This window comes from Schistocerca nitens, chromosome 7 (assembly GCF_023898315.1).
Source record: "Schistocerca nitens isolate TAMUIC-IGC-003100 chromosome 7, iqSchNite1.1, whole genome shotgun sequence".
NCBI lineage: Eukaryota > Metazoa > Arthropoda > Insecta > Orthoptera > Acrididae > Schistocerca > Schistocerca nitens.
In genome coordinates, this window is record NC_064620.1 from 623,138,950 (window position 1) to 623,159,815 (window position 20,866).

Consider the following 20,866-nt stretch of genomic DNA (forward strand, 5'->3'; position numbering starts at 1 on the left):
GCTGTCAGAATTAGTGGAAATGTCGGAGCAGCCTCCAGTTCTTTACATTGACAATGCTAGTGCATTGAAGTTGGCAAACAATCCGGAATATCATCGACGTTCTAAACATATAGAGGTCCCAGATTTCTATATTCGTGAAAGATATCTGAATGGTGAGATTTTCTTGGAACACATTGATGGACGCAACCAGTTGGCAGATATTTTGACGAAACCCATTGAACGAGTTCGATTTAATTTTCTATGTTCAGAAATTGGCATGCAAGAGACAAAGCAATAATTTCATGATTTTTTTTCTTTTGGAGGAAGTGTTAAAAGAAAAGAAAAAATTCCTTGACGTCTATATTTATGTGCTGCTCCATGACTCTGCTGTCAATCTCTTTATTCCTGGCTTGTATGTAACTTCTGTGTTTTCTTTCAGTAAATGTGGTTTTTCTTCCGCATCCAGGGTGTAATTACAAAGCTAATAAAATGTTTTCTTGCCTTTAAAATAATATTTTTCATCGAGGACTCGCAATCATCGGAAAATAAATGAACAAGAGGGTGTTTGTCTTTGGGCCAAAGGATCTGGAACTTGTTATGAAATAAAAGTTGTTGGTGATATTGTTTATTATTATAAACATTAAATAAAGTGTGTGTCCTTGAACCTTTTTCCTTTAAAAAAACTGCACATTCATCTTGCCAAAAGCCGAGAAGCGATTCTTCTTGGTGTTGTAGCACTCATAGGCACTCTGGGATGCTCTCTGTGTGAGGCACCTCTGAGTAACTATGTGTGCTACCGCTAGATGGCAGCAGCATACTGCGCATGTGCAGTTTGTGGCGCTAGTCTCTCTCTGCCGTGAGGCGGGTGGTGGGCCGCGCGGCGGCTCTAAAGCTTCACTCTCATGTCTGAGTTATTGGAATAACCCCTCTCACTCATCAGTTTGACTGACTACTTAATTAAATTGATCAATTAATTAACCCCTCCATAACTGGTAAACACCCCTCCCCTCTCACCCTCCCTCCCAGCAATTGGCGGGAAAAAAACACTCAGTTGATTGGTCATTTGGAGGGAAAACATTGCTGTGTATGGAATATTGTTCAAATAATTCAGACAATGTGTCAAATATCGTTTATTTAAACAATTTAACAGATTGAAGGCAGTGTATGGAATATATGGAAATTGGTGCAGAGGAAGGATCTCATAATAGGAAATTCAGTGATATTGGTTATTTATAAAAAAAAATTCAGTTTGTCGGGTTGGAATCCTCTTTGTCATCATTCACTGCTGTTTGGAAACATGTAGGTCTTGCAAGAGGTAATTACATGGGGCAAACATGTTGCATAACCTAATGTTTGGCACTGTACTGTGGGTGTCTTAATACTGTAGAACAAAAGGAAACTGGTGCTTTTCATTTATTATTTTAGTGTTTGGCCCTTTGTCAGCACTTAACCTATTGTTCTGTTAAGTGGTTCTCCCCAGTTGCTTAAACTATTTTACCGCCATGGATACCAAATTAAGTAATTAGTTGTCCTCCCACCATTTTCTGGCACACTTTTCGAATTTCATACGCTTTTCAACGCCATTTCTGGCGCATTCTTCTTTGTCACCCAGCCTCTTAAACTAATGTACTGTGTTTGAGATATAAATTATGCAAATTAACCTATTGTTCTGGAATGAACGTGTTTTCTGCTCCATGTCACCCACTCACACACACCATGCCCTTAGCTATTGGACCGCTAACACCATGTTGATATAAAAAATGCAAATTAATTAAATCGATATTCTTCACATATGCAGGGTACTTTATCTTAATTCGCAGCATCCTATTTGTCAGTGAAATCGCTGGAATATAGTTTAAACAAAAGATCGCTAATAAAAAGCACATCCCACCACCTGATGCCCAACACCAACACAGGAGTCCGTCTGCACTGGCAGCCCCCACAAAGTGACGATGCGCTGTCAACTGCCAAGCGATGCTCAGGTGTCCGTACGGGTCCTGGAAGCATGAGGCGGCAGCATCCCTGTCATACTTGACACCTGAGAAATTCCTGAGACTGTTCATGATGTCATTTAATTCGAATATAATTTGTTGAAACACGTTGAAAATGTTTAAACTTGTCGAAATTTGTTGAAATTTAGCATGTACCTACAGCATTAGTGGTTTAGTCTGGTGTTACCACCACAAGAGGCTGAGATACAGTGTGCTTGTTGAGAAGTCGGTGTTCAGTTAGCGAGATGTTGGTGCCAGACAGGGGGGGGGGGGGGGGGAGTTTTAATAGCTGTATTACAGGCACTCATTAAGACAAGGGGTGCATGCACAACTGACTGCATGAAGATGAAACCGAGCATAATGATTGAACATAAGAAGAGGAAGAATATGGTTCTGCAAATAAATGCTTCGCATTAAAGATGCATAACACAATGAATGGAAACATCTGTCTCTCATGGACTAGTCTGTCATTTCTGAAACCTACATAAAAGTTCCCACCAGACAAGAGACAACTGCCTCCGATCCACCAGAGCAAAGAACTGACGTAGTTTGCAAGTTCACCGCTAGAGGTCATCGCAACAGGTCACGTGATCATGCAGTTGAGTCAGCACCCCCTATAGATGAAAGCCTGCGCGCCCGCTCAGTGACGTCACGCACGTAGTCTGGTGCCGGTGCTCGCAGTCCGTTTGGCCACAGCAATAGACTGTTACGGGAACCGCACGAGGAAAATTCGTAAAGAAATCTGACATACCTCTCTCATGAATTACAAGATTTCCTTTCTCAAATGACTCAGTTCTTTTGTCTGTAACTTATTTCTGCATACCTTTTAGCCCCGACGTAAGAAGTGGCTGTAATAACTTTCATTATCTGAGGCATCAAAACTCCCAAATGAATGGACCCATTTCATTGTAGTTTATTTTAAAGTTGCTTTAATGGGGATTGTCACGACTTGTTTGATGGCAGTCTGGTTAGCCGTTCAAAGATCGTCAGCTACACAAAGTGCAAGTGCTTGCCACCAGTGTGCTCTTTTCCAATACCATTCCTAAACTGTAAGTGCTGTAGTATAAATTGTAAATCTCGAAAAGGCCAATCTAAACGTCTGCAACGGTATACATTTATCTTTTATGGCTGACCACCATTCACCATTCTTCCGTTTTGCAGTTCCTGTGTAAGACGATTTTTAATGACAAAAATTTTGATTGAAAGCCACCCGCGAAAGATTCTTATATGCTCTCGCGGACTTTCTTTTAGGGTTTTTGATCTGTTTCTTAAGTTAAATATTGCATCACTTTGACGCAGGTCTAATAATGTGGACGGCACTTTGCAAAGTAGCACACTGGCAGCTAACATTTTACGGACACTCTTATTGCCGCTGTTTATTACTTATGTAGCAAAATCCATTTTAAAACCTGATTGGATGATATACCTGTGAATTAAAAAAAGAAACACGAAAATTGGGCAAATAGTGTTCGAATTATAACACCCCCTATAGAGAGGCACTGGTAATAAGCAATAGTATGAGTCGTTTCAAAAACTAACACTGCCCTGAAAAACATGTTCTACATATGTTTTAGTCCACCATTTCAGCAACCTTGTATTCATGCTTTTTTTAAAATTTATAGAAATTTCTCCTGTTAATATTTTTTAAGTGAAATGCAGTTCTAATGAATGATATGATATCTCTTCTCAGTTTGTGCACCTTTCCCTAAGAAACTTTCTTTCCATTAAGAAAATCTCACTGACCTGAGATGAGTATGTAATGGTATTGCCATAAAGTTTTGGTATGCCAATACAAATTTCAATGAATTCTCTTTTTTCAGTAAGTTAACTAAATTTCCATTATGTATTGAAATTACATGAGGTCTCAAAATACAGATTACCAGGTTAGAATTTCGCTGCTCTAAACTGAATACCTTTGAAGAAAGAATGTTTCTGTACTAAGAAGTATATACTTTGAAACAAACTGTTTGCATGAATTGCACATAAATAAATTTCAACTACAAAGTAAACTTTCATTTCATCTGTTGAGAAGTTTTATGACGTGATGTGACCTGTGATGAAATAATTGTGAAAAATGAACACTTACCTTCATTTGGCATCACATTTGGGCTGCACTCACCAGTGGCTTAGATACTTCATCCTTCCGTAAGTTTGGGGAAAGGGGTGGGGGTGGTGGTTCAGCTCTATTTAGTTGCAATACTTTAACAGATCATCATTCCAAAATATATATACTGGTAATTGTTTAGAAGTGGAAAACAAGTTTCATCTACTGACCATGCTGATATGAATGAATGCAAATTAAGTAAAAAAATTCTGTGTATGAATGAATTTATTTATTTCTTTTGTTCATCTTCCATACACTCTTTTCAATAATCACTAACACATGGAATGAGAAAAATTTTAGATTATAGTGGTTCACAATAGAAAATTATAGATGTACAGCATGAATACTATGTAGGTACAAAATAATTAAGACTTATGGACACCAAGGCCAAACATTAACAATAACCACATTCTTGAGACTTAAGTTTCATAATTTTAGGAATAATAATGATAAATTTTGAACAACATTAATTATGAAATTGCTATTTTATAATCTCCAGGGTAGTAATGGAAGGTCTTTAAGTGGGACACTAAAAGAATGCAAATAAAACACTGCACCATGAAGTTTTGTGTAGGAAGAATGCATATGAAAGCACTGTAGTAGAAAAATGGCGATGCATATAGACATTATATTAGGTCACCCTGTAAATTGCAAGTAATTACCAACTGTAAGTGTATGTTATGTGGCAAAAATGTGTCAAGTGGTGTTGGAATATGATCTGGTTACATTAATTAGATTAGGTGAGTGAAAAGCAAATGTGACAGGCTTAAGCTTTTTTAATATTCTTTTATAAACAAATATATTCAAAAAGCCAACAGAAGGGCATACCTGAGAGTCCATCTCAGATATTTTTCTCCTCAGCAAAGATGAGCTAACAAGTAGGCACTTTATGGCACAGAGCAAGCATCTATTTAAAGAGCTCAGTAATTAGTCAACCTGAGGATTAGTGGCACTCAATAGTGCTTGTAACAGAAGTGAGAGCTGTTCCACAATTACATTACTATTAGATGAGGAGACCTGCCAATCATTATACACAAAGAAGGCCATGAAAGTACTGCAAAGCCCTCCCCTACCAGCTTCTCCATTTGTATTGGTAGTAAAATATAGGCAAACATGATCTACATAAGAAAATGTTGAGAGAACAACAGTTATAACAGCTGCAGAGAAAGTAGTAAACACAGAAAAAGAGAGGCAATTGTCACAGCATGCACATCTGCACTCACAACAGTGACAGTAGCAGAAGACAGAGGAACACCACAAACACTACGTGAAATCGAAGTCTGTCTACCTAAAGAATGCATAAATACTATAATAGCTTTTTCAACAGTAACAATTAATGAATCATTACAAATTGGCAGATTTCTCACATGTATCACAAGCTAAAGTAATAACTTCAGTATACAAAGAAAAGTGTTGCAGAGAATGTAGAGAACTATAGAGCAATTTTGCTCTTGTCTTCCATTTATCACCAAAACAAACTAACCTTGTTTGCAAAAAAAGTGGAGTCTGCTATAGCACAGTTTGTGTAAGTTTTTCTCAAAATAATAAAGGAAGGTGATCAAAATGGCATTGCCTTGTCTTTGTCAAAGGCATGTGCCATGTTGGGCCACATAACTTTATTACACAAATTAGAAATACTATGAATAAGGCATGCAGCAAAGAAGTGGTTTAAGTCATACTCGGAAAAGCAAGCGAATTGATTTTTAGGTTTCACATACTGTAAAAAGATTACTATTGGTCCTCTCTGCCTGCCACACCCCCTCCCCTCCCTCCTGTATGTATCATTCACCACCCAACTTCAACTGAGAAAGAATTAGTGTAAGATTCTTTATATTAAAGATTAATTTCTTTGATAAAAATTTCACGTTAGGCTATTAGTGTTGATAGCTGTTAGCAGCTGTATATTAAAATATTTATACAAACTCTCAGCCATAAGTTGCAATTTGGTAAGTTTGACTAGTTTCAGATTAACCTGACTAGTTCAGCTTAAGAGGCATTTGTTGATGTGGCAATATTACTGATGACAGGTTTTGTATTAATGATTTAAAAAGAATCTAAGATAAAGATTTCAAAATTATGTTGTAAGAGTTTGCAGTTTTCGCTGAGTGTTTTTTGAAATTTTTTTTCCATTAATCTTTTTACAGTAGTTGTTTAAAAATATATTGACACCAACCCAAACAACACTTTTCATTATTGCCTGGGATGAATGTCCATTGCAGCATACCCCATCAAATAATAAAAAGTCATTTTCGTGAAGAGTAGCAAGTGCTACTGCACAGGCAATAGCACGTTGATTCGTACAGGCAAGAAAATCTCTTTCATGTTCTTTGAGAAGTTTGCTGATGACAATATAAGTGTAGACAATCATATTTAAAATAGTGTCTGATGGGTATTTTAGTCCTCCATGATCAAGTCTCTGTATCAAACTAAAATGTTCGTTTATTGGCAACTTCTTTTCAATCACAATTTCATTAAGGCAACTCTCACATTTCAGCTTCTTAATCACTGCATGAGCACAGTAGCCTGCAATGAAAGTTAAAGACGTTGCAATATCTTTCACTGAAAGAACATCGTCTTGAGTTACACTGACTTCTATGTCTAATGTGTCTGTTTCTTCAACTTCAGAAAACATAAAATTTTTTATGGCCCCTACTGTGATATTGCCATAGGAAGGAGAACATAAAACTAAAGGCATTACACTTTGAATTCGAAGCTTCTTTTCTGCTTCATAGACTTGTGTCACTGAAATATTGTATTGGGAACCTGCAAGCTGTCTATACTTTCCAAAACGCCGCTCAAGCACATCTGTTTGTAGCTTGGCTGTCAGTAAATAGCTCATACCTAGCTCATCAGTACAGTATCGAGCAATCTCTACAACGGCATATGTTGTATGCTGAATAGCAAAAAATGTTTCTTTTGTGAGAAACCCACTTGACAAACCCTTTGCTTTCCACACATCAAGCCAGTCTAGAAAATCTAGCAAAAATTGCATAGAAACGCTATCAGTTGTCAACGGATCCATATAAGGATTCTGTTTGTGTTTCCCTTTAAACACTGATTTCACATTCATGACATCAAACCATTTTGTTATTATTCGAATGTATTCTGCTGTTGATGGTGCATGTCTCAAATCAAATTTATCACTAGCTACCTCAAGGCCCTCTGACACATGTCGATTGAATATCTGCAGCACTAGTTTCATGCTCTGTTTTTCTAATGATGTAGGGCAAAGTGATTTGAGAGACAATGTGTGACAATATTTTACTAAAGAACTGGAATCTATGTCATAAATCTGTTTCAGTGTTTTAAAAGAAGCTACAGAAAACTTATTTTCTTCCACTTCTTTTCTAACTGGAAACTGAGGATAAAACATATCTTTACCATCATTTTTTTGGTTCAGCCACACATTTCTTATGCATTTAACAATGTGTATGGCATCAATTAAAAAGAAAAGTGGGCGATTAGGATCAGAGGGATGTTTAAAAACTATATTAACAGCTTTATCCGGAGAAAACATTGACATGGTTTTGCTATTGATTTTGTTGTTGTCAGTTACCACACAAAAAACCCTATAGCCTATTAGTTCAAGGCCATTTATTATGGCCAGTAGCACATCGTATAATGCATTAGATGAAATGGTTTTCACCGGTAAAATGTGAACAACATCCCTGTACAAAGACTTGACACTCTGCAACATAAATACAAATGCTGAATTTGCAGCACATTCCGAGTTATATGACATGCCCAAAACACTACCTCCTTTATATTCCAAATAAGAATTTAGATGAATTTCATCTACACTCAAAACAACATTGACATCATCGCTGTTCAAGTATTGAAATTTCTGTCTTGCATAGGACAGGAAATTACTTCCCCCAAGCCTTTCGTGAGATGGATTCACATTAAATTTGCTGCAGATCCTACGCAGAGTGCTTGGATGTGGCATTTTCATTAATGAGCTGCTACGTAAGAAATTGTAAGCATGAGATGAAATTGAAAATAGCAAACAACACAGTATCATAAATGTAGAACTAAACCTATGATTAAATTTCTTTACATTTAGGAGACTAACTTGTTCATATATAAAGTCTACCATCTCCTTTTCACTCTCCTGTACACTGTCTTTCAGCACTCCTAGACTGTCTTTCACTATCTCTACAATACTATCTATAGAAGTTTCTGAGTGCCCACAATCTGTGTCTGAAAACTCCTGCAGTACACTGACAATTTCATGGATATTGGTTACAATTACGGGAAAAGATCTTTTTCCTAATGTCTTAATTTGTACATCTTTCTTAAACAATGAAACATTTAAATTACTATCTATAACGACAGAATGTGTGATTAATGGTGCTGGATTTCTTATTATCTTTAAAAAACAAACAAAATCACTGTGTTTTTCAATCACACTCCACTCGTTGGGCAAATCCACTTCCTTCGTACGCAACATCAACTCTTCTAAAGAACTGAAGCTGAAATTGTTTTCATAGTCCTTCTGTGATGCTAAACTATATTGTAACACTGCAGCTAACTGCTCATTTTCAAGCCTTTGTTTTTTCTCCTCTGGCCCTTCACGTCTACTTTCTTCTTTTGAAAGGTAGGAAGGACAGTTTGGGAGTAGTGATGGAACTGCATCTGGTCTCAAACGTGGTTTGAGAAGGGGGGCTCTTAATAACTGACCAGTCCTTTGATCCACAATTTGTGTTTCCCAAATAACATCATCCTTGTGGAAGTGAACATGACATACCTGTAATTAAAAATGAATAAAAAATGAAAAAGGTGCTTACAACTGAATGTGATGACAATATTAATAGTGTGAAAACAATTTATGAATATAAAGTTAGTTTCTAGTTCTAAAATACAAATAGACTCCCAACTAAAATGCAGAAGAATACTCAAGTGACAAATGTGGCCATGGCATAGTAACTCTATAAAAAAATAACACTACAATATCAAAACACATGCAGTTACATGTCATGGCAACAAGCTCTTAAAGAGATGGTGAAATGAAGAAAGTACTTGCCCCATCAAAAATTACAAACATTGACTAATGTTTGTAGCATAATTCAATAACAGTGACAATTTTTTTTTATAATTTAGCCTTGAAGCTCATATATTTACAAGAGGGGTGGGATTTTTGCTTAATGTCTTGCTCTATTCCCCCCCCCCCCCCACACACATCTCGGACACAAGAAAGCATGATGACACCAAACTCACACAGGTGTAATCCATAGAAGCAACTGTGACACAGTAACAGAATAATACAAAGTAATTGTCACACTGTGTAACCTTTAGAACTATGAAATACTTAAAGGTAGTGCTTTTTATCAGATAGACACTGTTTCGCTTTTGATATCAGTTCATAACTTACATAAAAACTGACAGTATGATGAACTAATACATTGCCACTTATGTGCTACCTATTAGGCTAAACATGAGCACACAATTGCTTTCAAGTACTTTAGCTGTGTATCTATAAGACAGCTGTGTAGGCCACTGGCATGTATCTGAAATTCCAGACCCAGAAAGTAAGAATTTGTAAAATCCACAAGTATTTTTAATATGTTTTCACAGTTTCTCCCTTTGCATTTTGTGATGGCCTGTTAATCCATTCATGTACTCATTCATTTTTCCTGTCTATGGTTCACTGTTAAGTCTAAAGCCTACTATATTCCCTAATAGTAACATTCCTTGCAATGACTTCAAATTCCGACCAATAATTTATTAAAAACAAGCGACTGAGACACTGTTTTTACTTCATTTTCAATTTCTGGGTACACCACATTACTTGTTTTTGAACAGGCAACTTCCTAAAGACTTTTACAGCAAAAAGAAACACTAAATACAGAAGCAGAATACATCGAAAGTCGTCTGTATCTTAAGTGCACGTACTTAATTATAAACAGACTTTTATTCCTAACAACAGGCAGCATAAACAGTAAGTATAAAGATATACTGAGATATTTAACTACGTAAGTATGACTGTGCTTAGACTATACTGGTTGAACTTCTAGAATACAGAATTCATATAACCTATACCAGCTAAACTGTAGAATTGCCAGGGCAAGAAAACGAAACGCTATTTTCTTCGGCACTTATTCAGTTAAGATCTGATATATTAGTCAAAATGTCGCTGACCTTCCTTACTGCATAAGTGCCTATTCTTTGTTAGCACACTTAACCTCTTTTAAGAAATAAACAAAACAAATACTTACTCTTGAACTTGAAGAAGGAGTGAAGTTATCTCTGCGAATACTTGACAACCATTTCTTCCTCGTTGCTTCATCCTCCGGAAATTTAAACACGGTTACTTTTGGTCCACCGTCGTAATTTCCTCTACAATTCGGCACACAACAACGATACGGCATTTTGCAGGCAACGAAATTTTCACAGGCAAGAAAAACAGATCACCACTTTACTGCACATAAACTAAACAACCAAATCACGTACACTAACGCAGGAACACCATTCACTATAATAGTAAACTGACGCGAAACTCGCCGAACGACTATTCACAAGCACTGTTCCGTGAAACTGTTGAAGAAGGGACTATGTGTGTAGCCATCTTGTGACGTCACGCACTACGTAGACAGGCTTTCTTTTACAGGGGGTGCTGGTTGAGTCCATAGGAGCACAGCAACATGGTGACGTCACGTGTTTTTCTCAGCTGTGCGTATGCGCCAGCTTCCTCATCTCCAGGGGAAATCATGGAATCTCCCTGTTCTGGGCTGTTGGAGAGAGGATGGAGTGTACTTCATTTATTTTTGGAACAATTTATTTACCGATTGATTTCACCTTGTTTATTTATTAAGCTGAAGCAAAAACACTTAAAATATACACTTTACAGACCTGGAAATTACTCGGAAATATTGCATTACCCTGGTGTACAGAGTTTCAAACAAGTCATAAATTACCGAAATAATCCAGTACACAGCATATAGAAGTGCAAACAAATTGTAGACCACTGAAATAATGGGTGCAAACACGCTCACAACGCTTAAACACCCGAAAATAATTCAGTGCACAAACATTCAGTGCACATAAGAAACGCATCTTGTCAGCAACTCGAACCCTGATACTACAGGATGGAAAGCCTAAGTGCACCCCCCTAACACATGGAAACTGTGGGAGAGGAAATTTAGATTAGTGTACTTTACTTATTTTGCTTGGGAAGCTGACAGAAATATCCATCCTAATTACGTAATTAATCACAAAGATCGGACTTAATTATATAACTATATGCATAGCGCTTCTCAAGGACGGCAATACTCCGCAAAAACTGGCAATACTGTACAACTAGTATTATCCTGCTGGAAAAAAAACTCCCAATACCACGCGAAACCAGTGACAGAAACACTCAAACTCCACCTTACAGCCGGCCGGAGTGGATGAGCGGTTCTAGGCACTACAGTCTGGAACGGCGCAACCGCTACAGTCGCAGGTTCGAATCCTGCCTCGGGCATGGATGTGTGTGATGTCCTTGGGTTAGTTAGGTTAAGTAGTTCTAAGTTCTAGGGGACTGATGACCTCAGAAGTTAAGTCCCATAGTGCTCAGAGACATTTGCACCACATCCACCCTCCACCTACAAGCTAGGGGTAAAACGACTGGGGTCTAAGGTACAACGTTTATTCTTTTTGGTGGGAAATACGTTCAACTGACTAGATGCTGGAGTTGGACAGAAAGGAGTTGAAAAAAAGTGTATTACCTGCAAGCATATAGCATCTTTCGCTGTTTGACGTCATAGTTCACTACACACGCCTACAAAAAACGATCCTACAGCCCAGCTAACCGAAGCCAATACACGCTACCACAGCTGATGGAAAAAATGCTTCACAGTTATAATTTCACTTCGAAATTGTCACAAGAAAAACGAGTACTCGTACTGAACGGGTCACCATGCATCACATGTACTGGGGATAACTGTCGTCCTAAAAGACTGCAGTTGACCGTGCTTTCTCACCCATGTACAGTCTCAAACTACGGGTAAGGAGCTACTCCGCCTACAGCCACGCGGCCCCTGCTGGCCACTGACCACACTGATACAATCGCACTTCGGCAACAGAGCAAAAGCAGGCATAGTTAACTAGGAGATAAAGGGGCGGCTCTCCCCAAATGCATCTTGGTTGTCTAAAGTATAGTGGCGCAGCCGCCCCTAATGGCTAGGAGGCGCCGCCGTCACGGACTAGACAGGTCCGCTCCAGCAGGGACCAGACGAGAGCCACAGTATTGTAGAGAACTCACCCGCCGTTCTGTGAGGGATTATTTAACATCACCTCGACTCGTATAATAAAGACAATATTAACAATAGGGGAAAAAAACCTGCACGACGATAATAAATGTTATCTTTCCAAGAAAAGAGACAGTGTCCAGGTTCATTTTGTTTTATGAGCAAAATCGGTCTAATTTTTTACGTTCGACTGAGAACCATATCATGCCTGCCAAGACATTTACGTGTACACCCGAAAAAGAAAATAGGGGAAACCCATATTTCCACTCATGAATACCGATATCGGTGGTGTAACAGATCCCAAATCGCCTCTATAATTTACAAAGTCAAATAACGTGTTTCTCGTATCTTGAGAACCACAATCGATCTTCTCTCAACTAAGTAAAGCCGTGAAATGCGAAGAAGCAGTCTACGGAACAATTTACATGGGAGGGAATAATGGCCCAGCACAAACACACGTCTGTACTGAACTTTCTAAAATTTCCGCTTGATTACGAAAGCTGTCTAACACATACTAAGTATTAGTTCGCTATTCGGCCGTCTAGAGGAGTACACAGTTAAGTGAACTAAATTCCTGCATTGCAACAGCCCTCTCAATTCAAACGCCCCTGCCGTTAGCCAGAAGTGTGAATCATTCGTGCCACAGGCCACGCATAGAACGAATCATCCTACAAAATCGGCCACATATACACTCCTGGAAATGGAAAAAAGAACACATTGACACCGGTGTGTCAGACCCACCATACTTGCTCCGGACACTGCGAGAGGGCTGTACAAGCAATGATCACACGCACGGCACAGCGGACACACCAGGAACCGCGGTGTTGGCCGTCGAATGGCGCTAGCTGCGCAGCATTTGTGCACCGCCGCCGTCAGTGTCAGCCAGTTTGCCGTGGCATACGGAGCTCCATCGCAGTCTTTAACACTGGTAGCATGCCGCGACAGCGTGGACGTGAACCGTATGTGCAGTTGACGGACTTTGAGCGAGGGCGTATAGTGGGCATGCGGGAGGCCGGGTGGACGTACCGCCGAATTGCTCAACACGTGGGGCGTGAGGTCTCCACAGTACATCGATGTTGTCGCCAGTGGTCGGCGGAAGGTGCACGTGCCCGTTGACCTGGGACCGGACCGTAGCGACGCACGGATGCACGCCAAGACCGTAGGATCCTACGCAGTGCCGTAGGGGACCGCACCGCCACTTCCCAGCAAATTAGGGACACTGTTGCTCCTGGGGTATCGGCGAGCACCATTCGCAACCGTCTCCATGAAGCTGGGCTACGGTCCCGCACACCGTTAGGCCGTCTTCCGCTCACGCCCCAACATCGTGCAGCCCGCCTCCAGTGGTGTCGCGACAGGCGTGAATGGAGGGACGAATGGAGACGTGTCGTCTTCAGCGATGAGAGTCGCTTCTGCCTTGGTGCCAATGATGGTCGTATGCGTGTTTGGCGCCGTGCAGGTGAGCGCCACAATCAGGACTGCATACGACCGAGGCACACAGGGCCAACACCCGGCATAATGGTGTGGGGAGCGATCTCCTACACTGGCCGTACACCACTGGTGATCGTCGAGGGGACACTGAATAGTGCACGGTACATCCAAACCGTCATCGAACCCATCGTTCTACCATTCCTAGACCGGCAAGGGAATTTGCTGTTCCAACAGGACAATGCACGTCCGCATGTATCCCGTGCCACCCAACGTGCTCTAGAAGGTGTAAGTCAACTACCCTGGCCAGCAAGATCTCCGGATCTGTCCCCCATTGAGCATGTTTGGGACTGGATGAAGCGTCGTCTCACGCGGTCTGCACGTCCAGCACGAACGCTGGTCCAACTGAGGCGCCAGGTGGAAATGGCATGGCAAGCCGTTCCACAGGACTACATCCAGCATCTCTACGATCGTGTCCATGGGAGAATAGCAGCCTGCATTGCTGCGAAAGGTGGATATACACTGTACTAGTGCCGACATTGTGCATGCTCTGTTGCCTGTGTCTATGTGCCTGTGGTTCTGTCAGTGTGATCATGTGATGTATCTGACCCCAGGAATGTGTCAATAAAGTTTCCCCTTCCTGGGACAATGAATTCACGGTGTTCTTATTTCAATTTCCAGGAGTGTATATTTGATCGCTGTGCTTAGAATTAAATGTTACGATTGCGGTTTCAGTTGAATGACATTCGACAATGAACGAAGTATCGGAAACACACCCTGCCGATGACTCTGGAAATATAAATATCTCTACCACTCTTATGACTCGACATATTCTTCCCTTTGCTATCGCAGTATTCCACGTCAAATTCATACCTTTCTTACGACTGGACATGTCATCTCCTTTGCACATGTCGGAACACACGCACACATACTTTATAAACCTGATGCTAATGGCAAACCTATCACACATCCCCTACTAGTAAGTATAATACATTTTCGATAAATGATTGCTGGCGATACGAAATAATACTGACCGAACATCAACGGTTGGTGGTCATGTCTGATAAGTTTTTCTTGCGAGTGGTACCACTGTGTCATAGAAAGAGAGGCGTGATCGTCTCACAAACCGTCAGCTGTTAAAAAAGACAACCATATTGTCTTAACAGTTTATGTGAAGAAATAAACTTTTTACATAAAGTGTCAGAAAGGTGTACATAATGTTTTGTAAAACTTCTAGAGGCAATTTTATACAACGAAGTATCACCGCTATGGTATGTAAATTTATTTTACATCTACATCTACATCTACATGTATACTCTGCAAATCACATTTAAGTGCCTGGCAGAGGGTTCATCGAACCAGCTTCACAATCCTCTATTATTCCAATCTCGTATAGCGCGCGAAAGAACACCTATATCTTCCCGTACGAGCTCTGATTTTCCTTATTTTATCATGATGATCGTTTCTCCCTATGTAAGTCGTTTTCGCATTCGGAGGAGAATGTTGGTGATTGGAATTTCGTGGAAAGATTGCGTTGCAACGAAAATCGCCTTTCTTTTAATGACGTCCAGCCCAATTCCTGTATCATTTCTGAGACACTCTCTCCCATATTTCGAGATAATATAAAACGGGCTGCCCTTCTTTGAACTTTTTCGATGTACTCCATCTGTCCTACCTGGTAAGGATCCCACAACGCGCAGCAGTATTCTAAAAGAAGAAGGACAAGGGTAGTGTAGGGAGCCTCCTTAGTAGATCTGTTACGTTTTCTAAGTGTCCTGCAAATAAAACGCAGTCTTTGGTTAGCCTTCCCCACAATATTTTCTAAGTGCTCCTGCCAATTTAAGTTGTTTGTAACTGTAATACCTAGGTATTTTGTTGAATTTACGGCATTTAGCTTAGACTGATTTATCGTAAAGCCGAAGTTTAACGAATTCGTTTTAGCACTCATGTGGATGATCTCACACATTTCGTTATTTAGGTTCAACTGCCAGTTTTCACACCATTCAGATATCGTGTTTAGCCTATCCTTTCGGAACACTGTTAGGTTCTTCTCAAAAATTTCCGCTGAGCTTCAGTCAGCTTTCAGTGCCTATAATGATTTGAGCATCAGTGCTTTCTATTACCGCTTGGAGCTCTGGTAATTTCCCAACACAGCTACGACAATTTACAACCGTTATACCCATGGTATCTACGTTCTTCCTGTGTTCGGCCTGCACCCTTTGTGACTGAAGCCCATCTTGTGTTTTCCCGAGACCCTCTACATCTACATCTACATCTATACTCCGCGAGCCACCTTACGGTGTGTGGCGGAGGGTACTTATTGTACCACTATCTGATCCCCCCTTCCCTGTTCCATTCACGAATTGTGCGTGGGAAGAACGACTGCTTCTAAGTCTCCGTATTTGCTCTAATTTCTCGGATCTTTTCGTTGTGATCATTACGCGAGATATATGTGGGCGGTAGTAATATGTTGCCCATCTCTTCCCGGAATGTGCTCTCTCGTAATTTCGATAATAAACCTCTCCGTATTGCGTAACGCCTTTCTTGAAGTGTCCGCCACTGGAGCTTGTTCAGCATCTCCGTAACGCTCTCGCGCTGACAAAATGTCCCCATGACGAATCGCGCTGCTTTTCGCTGGATCATGTCTATCTCTTCTATTAATCCAACCTGGTAAGGGTCCCATACTGATGAGCAATACTCAAGAATCGGACGAACAAGCGTTTTGTAAGCTACTTCTTTCGTCGATGAGTCACATTTTCTTAGAATTCTTCCTATGAATCTCAACCTGGCGCCTGCTTTTCCCACTATTTGTTTTATGTGATCATTCCACTTCAGATCGCTCCGGATAGTAACTCCTAAGTATTTTACGGTCGTTACCGCTTCCAATGATTTACCACCTATGGCATAATCGTACTGGAATGGATTTCTGCCCCTATGTATGCGCATTATATTACATTTATCTACGTTTAGGGAAAGCTGCCAGCTGTCGCACCATTCATTAATCCTCTGCAGGTCTTCCTGGAGTACGTACGAGTCTTCTGATGTTGCTACTTTCTTGTAGACAACCGTGTCATCTGCAAATAGCCTCACGGAGCTACCGATGTTGTCAACTAAGTCATTTATGTATATTGTAAACAATAAAGGTCCTATCACGCTTCCTTGCGGTACTCCCGAAATTACCTCTACATCTGCAGATTTTGAACCGTTAAGAATGACATGTTGTGTTCTTTCTTCTAGGAAATCCTGAATCCAATCACAAACCTGGTCCGATATTCCGTAAGCTCGTATTTTTTTTTCACTAAACGTAAGTGCGGAACCGTATCAAATGCCTTCCTGAAGTCCAGGAATACGGCATCAATCTGCTCGCCAGTGTCTACGGCACTGTGAATTTCTTGGACAAATAGGGCGAGCTGAGTTTCACATGATCTCTGTTTGCGGAATCCATGTTGGTTATGATGAAGGAGATTTGTATTATCTAAGAACGTCATAATACGAGAACATAAAACATGTTCCATTATTCTACAACAGATTGACGTAAGCGAAATAGGCCTATAATTATTCGCATCTGATTTATGACCTTTCTTGAAAATGGGAACGACCTGCGCTTTCTTCCAGTCGCTAGGTACTTTACGTTCTTCCAGAGATCTACGATAAATTGCTGATAGAAAGGGGGCAAGTTCTTTAGCATAATCACTGTAGAATCTTACGGGTATCTCGTCTGGTCCGGATGCTTTTCCGCTACTAAGTGATAGCAGTTGTTTTTCAATTCCGATATCGTTTATTTCAATATTTTCCATTTTGGCGTCCGTGCGACGGCTGAAGTCAGGGACCGTGTTACGATTTTCCGCAGTGAAACAGTTTCGGAACACTGAATTCAGTATTTCTGCCTTTCTTCGGTCGTCCTCTGTTTCGGTGCCATCGTGGTCAACGAGTGACTGAATAGGGGATTTAGATCCGCTTACCGATTTTACATATGACCAAAACTTTTTAGGGTTCTTGTTTAGATTGTTTGCCAATGTTTTATGTTCGAATTCGTTGAATGCTTCTCTCATTGCTCTCTTTACGCTCTTTTTCGCTTCGTTCAGCTTTTCCTTATCAGCTGTGATTCGACTACTCTTAAACCTATGATGAAGCTTTCTTTGTTTCCGTAGTAACCTAAAAAACCGCCCTGTCCACGCCACACAGCCCCTGCTAACCGTGTAGCCGCCTCCTGCGTATTGCGGACACCTGACCCATTCAACGGAATCCGAAACCCAACCACCCTTTGGCGCAAGTCGAGGAATCTGCAGCCTACACGGTCGCAGAAACCGTCTGAGCCTCTGATTGAGACCCTCCACTCGGCTCTGTACCAGAGGTCCTCAATCGGTCCTGTCGACTATAATGCAAATGGTCAGCTCTGCTTTCATCTTGCAAGCAAGACTGGCAGCCCTTATCGCTTCTGTTAGCCGCTGGAAACCAGAGAGAATATCTTCTGATCCAAAGTGACACACATCATTGGCACCGACGTGAGCAACCACTTGCAGTTGGCTGCACCCTGTGCTCTTCATGGCATCTGGGAGGGCCCTTTCCACATCTGGAATGACTCCACCCGGTATGAACACGGAGTGCACATTGGGTTTCTTTTCCTTCCTGGCAGCCAAGTCCCTAAGGGGCCCCATAACGCGCCTAACGTTGGTGCTACCAGCTACCAACTACCAATAGTCCCACCCTCTGGGATTGCCCGGATCTTGCAGGCTGAGTGGTTTCCTCTGAAACAGGACAGGCGACAGCATCTGGCTCAGCGACAGTGTCAGCCACAGACAGCACCTGGAACCTGTTTGTCAGACAAACAGGGGAGGCCCTACGTGCGGCCCCCTGGGAAGTCTTTCGCTGCCTGCTTCGCCCTGGGGCGACCTCCCACCCTCACCAGGGGTCAGCCTCAGTGCGAGCAGTAACTGGGTTGGCCACTGGTGAGGATCAATCGGATGTTAAAAGCTATACTGGCTTTATAAATCGAGGTACGATATTACCTCAGAATGAGGTGGCTTTTTATCAGGACAAATACCGTAACACTGAATTTAGACGGTGATTGCTGGAGTATATACCACCAGACCATCAGACCATCAGACCATAGCCAACAGTGCACCTCACAATAAAATTACCCAATTTAGAATGTGATTCGGATAAGGAACGTGGATTTCCAACTCCCTCACGCCGCCGCCGCTAGATATTTCTCCAGTACTTGTAACGCACTCTGTGTCGATGTCACGTCAGACGTTTACTGATATATCAATTGGGCTATAGGCGATGGTTGATTGAGAGGGATCATAAAAAGTAGAAGGTGTGCTGATTGAGATCATAAGAAATGAACACTAGCTTTTCAGATCTCTAGTGATACGCTATTCGCTAGAAATGATGCCTGAGATTTTGAATCAAGTCTCCCCAGTCAAGCACAAACCTGTGTTGGGTCCTATGGAGAAGTCCTTTAATGATTACAGCCACTAGTGAACCATATTTCTGGCACTCTCATATCTAGAAACGAATCACCTTTCTCGAACCTATCTGCTACAGTAAAATTCCAACCTCGTCTTAGGTAGTCTTTATGCATCTTGCAACTGCTGCCATTTGTGCAGCTTTACGTTACAATTTAAGTCGGAAATGAGTAGGAGTCGGAGAAAACTATATGTTCCACCTTCTGCAACCCTTGTAGAAACAGGCTAAGCTGCATTACTGTGACAGGACTGTGTTTTGACCATTCGATGCAAACAGGAACTTGGAGAAGGACTAGGATTTTTGCTACTGCACTGTGGTGCGTCCCCAAACTACTTACAAGTACTACAGATCCGCGTCCCTCAGGGCCCATTCATATCTATCACCCCAACACGTTATCTTAGTTGTTATCTACCATCCAACAGAGAAAAATTACGATCTATAAAAGCTCCACTAACTTCATCTGATAGAGATCTCCATAACTATTTTACCGCATCTCTGTTCTGCAATACATAGAAAACAAATGCCGAATGCATGCCAGCATCGATCACATGTGACGATGCTATTAAATATGCAGGTATTGATCAACTTAATAGACCAGTTTAAAGTTTCATCACCAGTACTGTTGGAGGATGATCATATCCCCCAGACTATATTGTAAGTCGCAAGAGACGCTTCCTGTGACCCTGTCTCGTTGTTTGAAACATTCTTTTTTCTGCTGCAGTACACCTTGTACATCGCCATATATTTTGTTTTTCCACCATGACTTCGAGGTCTGTGCAAGGTTCCAAACTTCCATTAACACGTTCTGATCCATGGCCTCTCGCCGAAAACTAGACGCCACGTGGTGTAAATCACTTTGTTATCGCTGCCACCATAACACACCACACACACTGGATGATTTTAAATAAAAATCAGTTACAACATAAGGCAACTGGAAGAGTTTTGCCGCACTGTGGAGAGTTACCAAACTACAGTCCGAAAGTGATTGACTGACTCTACGTTTGAACTCATCTGTCACAGTGACAGAATAGCTGACGGCTCTGCGTCCCATTTCGACTCATTCCCCATATTGCAGTCATGCATGCGATCACTGTTTCCGTGCTAGCCATTCCCAGAAGGTGTTATCCCTCCACCAAAACCCTTTCTCCAACTCAAACAAGCGTTGTCAGTCAATCATTACATGGTAACCAACAGCGTACTAAAGGATGAATGGGACAGAAAAGACACTGTCTATATACTAAAATAATAAGCATCACAGTTGATAGTGCGAACAGTTTTAGCAATTTCACAGTAATTTCAACACCGACGAATGATGCGACAGCACGTTTCCCAATTTCAATATCATAGCTAAACCGCCCCTTCCCCACTTTGCGAGTATCATTGTGAATGTAGATAGATGACTGTGCAGTAAGTCCATTCATTGTTAATTCTCGAACACATACATCGTCGAAGAAAACCAGACAGCACTCTACATATTTCTGACACCTCGACCATACAGCTTAATTTACGATCTACCTCTATACTGATTGGAGCCAGAGAACATTCTCAGGGTCGTAGGGTAAAATTAGAGACAGAAACACCCCCTCACACTGTTTTTGACCAACCCACGTAGCAGCACCACAATTAATTTAATCTGCAACCTCCCAGAAGTAGACCGCTACATTCCA

General features: G+C 41.1%; 2 protein-coding genes across 3 annotated transcripts in view; one reads left to right on the top strand and one right to left on the bottom strand.

The window, feature by feature from the left end:
- The window catches only part of LOC126195831 (uncharacterized), a 672,121-nt gene that overhangs the window by 539,099 nt on the left and 112,156 nt on the right, over positions 1–20,866 (top strand). The window lies entirely within an intron of this gene.
- LOC126195832 (uncharacterized) lies at positions 4,377–10,639 on the bottom strand. The gene is made up of 2 exons (XM_049934507.1): positions 10,290–10,639; positions 4,377–8,821 (listed from the first exon to the last, which is right to left on the bottom strand). Exons 1-2 carry the CDS (start codon positions 10,440–10,442, stop codon positions 6,149–6,151), a joined length of 2,826 nt encoding a protein of 941 aa, XP_049790464.1. The 5' UTR covers positions 10,443–10,639; the 3' UTR covers positions 4,377–6,148.